At 44.9% G+C, this 4,063-nt stretch overlaps 1 protein-coding gene across 1 annotated transcript; it reads right to left on the bottom strand.

Moving 5' to 3' along the window:
• Window positions 1-1,933: 1,933 nt before the first annotated feature.
• On the bottom strand, window positions 1,934-2,864 carry LOC100454590 (olfactory receptor 5P55-like). Its single transcript, XM_003777758.3, has 2 exons — window positions 2,303-2,864; window positions 1,934-2,223 (listed from the first exon to the last, which is right to left on the bottom strand). Exons 1-2 carry the CDS (start codon window positions 2,862-2,864, stop codon window positions 1,934-1,936), a joined length of 852 nt encoding a protein of 283 aa, XP_003777806.2.
• Window positions 2,865-4,063: the final 1,199 nt, after the last annotated feature.

Raw genomic sequence — 4,063 nt, 5'->3', positions numbered from 1 at the left:
AAACAACATAATATTATTAAATATTAGCTAATTATTGTTAAGTGCTAAAACTTGTTCTCTCTTAAAAAGGAGACACAATTAGGGAAGGTTTAAAGTCAAACTAATATCAAACAGAGACTTCAACTTTGAAAATATTAGAAGAGCTAAAAAAAGAGGATTGGAAAAGAAAGAACTTTCTCATGATTCAATGAAATATTATTTATTTATTTATTTATTTTGAGACAGAGTCTTGCTCTGTTACCCAGGCTAGAGTGCAGTGGCACGATCTCGGCTCACTGCAACCTCTGCCTCCTTTTTTCAAGTGACTCTAATGCCTCAGCCTCCCGAGTAGCTGGGATTACAGATGTGCACCACCACGCCCAGCTCATTTTTTGTATTTTTAGTAGAGACGGGGTTTCACTATGTTGGCTAGGCTGGTCTCAAACTCCTGACCTCAGGTGATCTGCCCACCTCAGCCTCCCAAAGTGCTGGGATTACAGATGCGAGCCACCTCGCCCAGCCAAAATGTTATTTAATATCATAGCTCCCATAATCTCCATGAGTCATGGGAGGGACCCAGGGGAAGGTAATTGAATTATGAGGGCGGGTTTTCCCATACTGTTCTTATGGTAGTGAGTAAGTCTCAACAAGATCTGATGGTTTTATAAAGGGCAGTTCCCCTGCTTATGCTGTCTTGCCTGCCATCACATAAGACGTGCCTTCGCTCCTCCTTCACCTTTCTCCATGATTGTGAGGCTTCCCTAGCCAGGTGGAACAGTGAGTCCATGAAATCTTTTTCTTTATAAATTACCCAGTTTTGGGTATTTCTTCATAGCAGTATGAAAATGGACTAATACACTATGTAATATCACTATGTAATATGGTCTCACCCTCAAAAAACATTGATGTGTAAGAATGTGTGATCCTGTAGAGTAGTTTCCCCAGGAAAGCAAGGAAACCCACAGTTTGTGAACCAGTTGTTTATGGCAGACTCTGTGGGAGCCCCTGTCCTCCCTCATGGAGGCCTAATAATAACCAGTTGAGATGGGTGTTACTGTCTACTTTTCACCTGGGAAAATGGGGGGTCAGGATCTAGGTGACTGACTCAACATCACACAGAGGCCAAGAGAAGGAGTCACTCAGAGGCAAGGTGAACTGAGGTGTGGGTGCAGAGGCTCCAAACCCCATGGTCCCTGATGTTGGGATTTGATCAGGCTGGTGGGAAAAATATTAGTTATGATAGCCACAAAACCCTTTTGGAAGGCCTGAGGGTTTTCATATGACCTCGGTAATAGACCGGGCTGAAGGCGGCCTGGTCCCATTACCTTCAGTTAAATAAATTAGAGTAGTAAACAATGGGATGTGGGGAAGTTATCTAGTTAACTTGTTTACTCATGTGGTCTTAAGCCTTAAGCCTTTGATGTATGCTTTTTACTTGGGAAGTCCACAATGTCAATTACCGTCTAATGGTGTTGACTCAAGCTTTTGTTAACTAATCTTAATGAATAAATGTAAGCCTCCCGAGCTGATCGAGGCAACCTCCCATACAGTGACAAACCTCCCACACCACTTTATAATGCTGTGATCCAGGTTCTCCTTATGATATCTGGAATTTAAGGAATGCTGCCATTGTTCTTTTTTGAGATGTAGTCATCAGAAAAAGTCAGTACCATGCATTGGTTGAGAATATAGTCTCTGGAACCAGACTGCCTCTTATCAGCTGTGTGATTTTGGGCAAGTTACTCAGCTTCTCTGTGCCCCAGATTCCTAAGGGATAATAACAGTGCCCATTTCATACACTTGTTGTGAAGATTAAATGGGTTGATAATGTGTCAAGTGTTTAAACTGGTGCTGGCACATACTTTGCTCTATCTAGGTGTTAATATTATCCATACTTTATATTGTGGCTACTATGTTACAGCTTGGGATAGGATGCTCAATACTCCACACTTGATTATGAAGACAGCTTGCACAGGCATCGCCTCTTCAAAGCATATTTTACATCTTTATTCCTCAGGCTGTAGATCAGAGGGTTCAGCATGGGGATGACCACAGTGTAGAAGACAGACATGCCCTTGTCGTGTTCCATGGAATTGTGAGAGCTTGGCTGAGCGTACATGAAGGTGATGGTGCTATAGAAGAGGCAGATGATGGTGAGGTGGGAGGCACAGGTGGAGAGAGCTTTGCTCTGGGCTTGCAGGGAGCGCATCCTGCAAGTGGTCATGAGGATGTAGGCATAGGAGACTGGGATAATGGTGATGCTAAAGAGGATGAGCAAGGCGCATGATGAGAAGATAATGGTCTCAACCCCAGTAGTATCTACACAGGCAAGATGGAGCACAGGGGATGTCACAGAAATAGTGGTTAATGACTTTGGGGCCACAGTAGGGCAGCTTAAAGATGCACCCAGTCAGCAAAGCTGAATTGGCAACAGAAACAGTGTAGCAGGTCACCACCAGTAGGACACACAGACATTGGGACATAATAGTATGATAGACGAGAGGGTGGCAGATGGCTGTGAATCGGTCATAGGCCATGACGGCCAGGAGCAGACACTCAGCAGTACCATGGAGGCTCATGAGGGCCATCTGGACCATATAGCCTGCAAAGGAGATGGATTGTCTTGAGATCAGGAAGCTCTCCAGCAGCCTGGGGGTGTTCACTGTGGAAAACAAGGAGTCTGTGAAGGAGAGGACGCTCAGGAAGAAATACATGGGGGTGTGGAGCTGTGGGTCTGCATGGATCAGAGTGATCATTCCCAGGTTGCCCATGACAGTGACTGAATGTATGAGCAGGAAGAGCACAAAGAGGATGCCTTTGAACTCCTCCTGCTCTGTAAGTTCCAGCAGGCGGAACCAGGTGACTTGGGTGTGGTTCCCCACCATGGTGTGCATGTCACTGCAGAGAGACCAAATAAGACACGTGTGTACCCTAGAGTTAGGGTCAGTGCCCAGAGCTTTTTAAATATCCCCAGGATAGGCAGCGTTAAGGAAAGAGGGAGAGGAACTAGTAAGAATTGAACACCTGCTATGAGCCATGTGCTAACTCATTTTTAAAGCAGCTATTGAAACTTCAGACATACCTTCTGTTTAAATATTATGTCCATTTATATTTAATGAGATGATCAACTTACCTAAGGTCACAAAGCTAGTACATAAGGAAAGTAGAATTAGAACTCAGTCTGGCCAGGTGTGGTGGCTCACACCTGTAATACCAGCACTTTGGGAGGATGAGGTGGGTGGATCATCTGAGATCAGGAGTTCAACACCAGCCTGGCCAACATGGTGAAACCTTGTCTCTAGTAAAAATAGAAAAAATTAGCCAGGCATAGTGGCACATGCCTGTAGTCCCAGCTACTCAGGAGGCTGAGGCAGGAGAATCACTTGAACCCAAGAGACGGGGGTTGCAGTGAGCCCAGATTGTGTCACTGCATTCCAGCCTGGGTGACACAGCAAGACTCCATCAAAAACAAACAAACAAACAAACAAACAAACAAACCTCAGCCTGTTCTAGTAATTGTATCCTTATTATGTAGTTAGAATCATTTTCTGTTCCCGAATTTCCTGTTCTACAGGGAACCAGCATCTGCAGTGGGTATTGGAGGCCTGGTCTGTTGCCCAAGAGAGGGAATAATTAAAAGGATCAGTGTGGGTCATGTTTGGAAGCAAAGACTCCAATAATGCTAGTCCCCTAGGCCTGGGACACAGGAAATCAGATGCCTCCAGTCATTAGAATGTGCAGTGCAGTAATTTCTCCCAGTGTTGTGTGTTGAATTATATCTTCCAAAAAGAAATGTTGAAATCCTAACTCCTGGTACCTGTGACTACTCTAACATGATTGATGTCGTTATAAGAAAAGAAATCTGGCTGGATAAGGTGGCTCACGCCTGTAATCCCAGCACTTTGGAATGCCAACGTGGGCCGATCACTTGTCAGGAGCTTGAGACAAGTCTGGCCAACATGGTGAAACCCTGTCTCTACAAAAAATACAAAAATTAGTCTGGCATGGTGGCAGGCACCTATAATCCCAGCTGCTCAGGAGGCTGAGGCAGGAGAATCGCTTGAACCTGGGAGGTGGAGGTTGC

The sequence above is a fragment of the Pongo abelii genome, chromosome 9 (assembly GCF_028885655.2).
Source record: "Pongo abelii isolate AG06213 chromosome 9, NHGRI_mPonAbe1-v2.0_pri, whole genome shotgun sequence".
NCBI lineage: Eukaryota > Metazoa > Chordata > Mammalia > Primates > Hominidae > Pongo > Pongo abelii.
The sequence above is the reverse complement of the archived record's forward strand: the minus strand, read 5'-3'. Positions and strand labels throughout refer to the sequence as shown.

Coding starts and splice junctions, on each gene's coding strand:
- LOC100454590 (XM_003777758.3), bottom strand. CDS start 2,864: ATGGTGGGGAACCACACCCAAGTCACCTGGTTCCGCCTGCTGGAACTT. Junction 2,224..2,302: donor CTGTGCTCCATCTTGCCTGT/GTAGATACTACT, acceptor CCATTATCCCAG/TCTCCTATGCCTACATCCTC.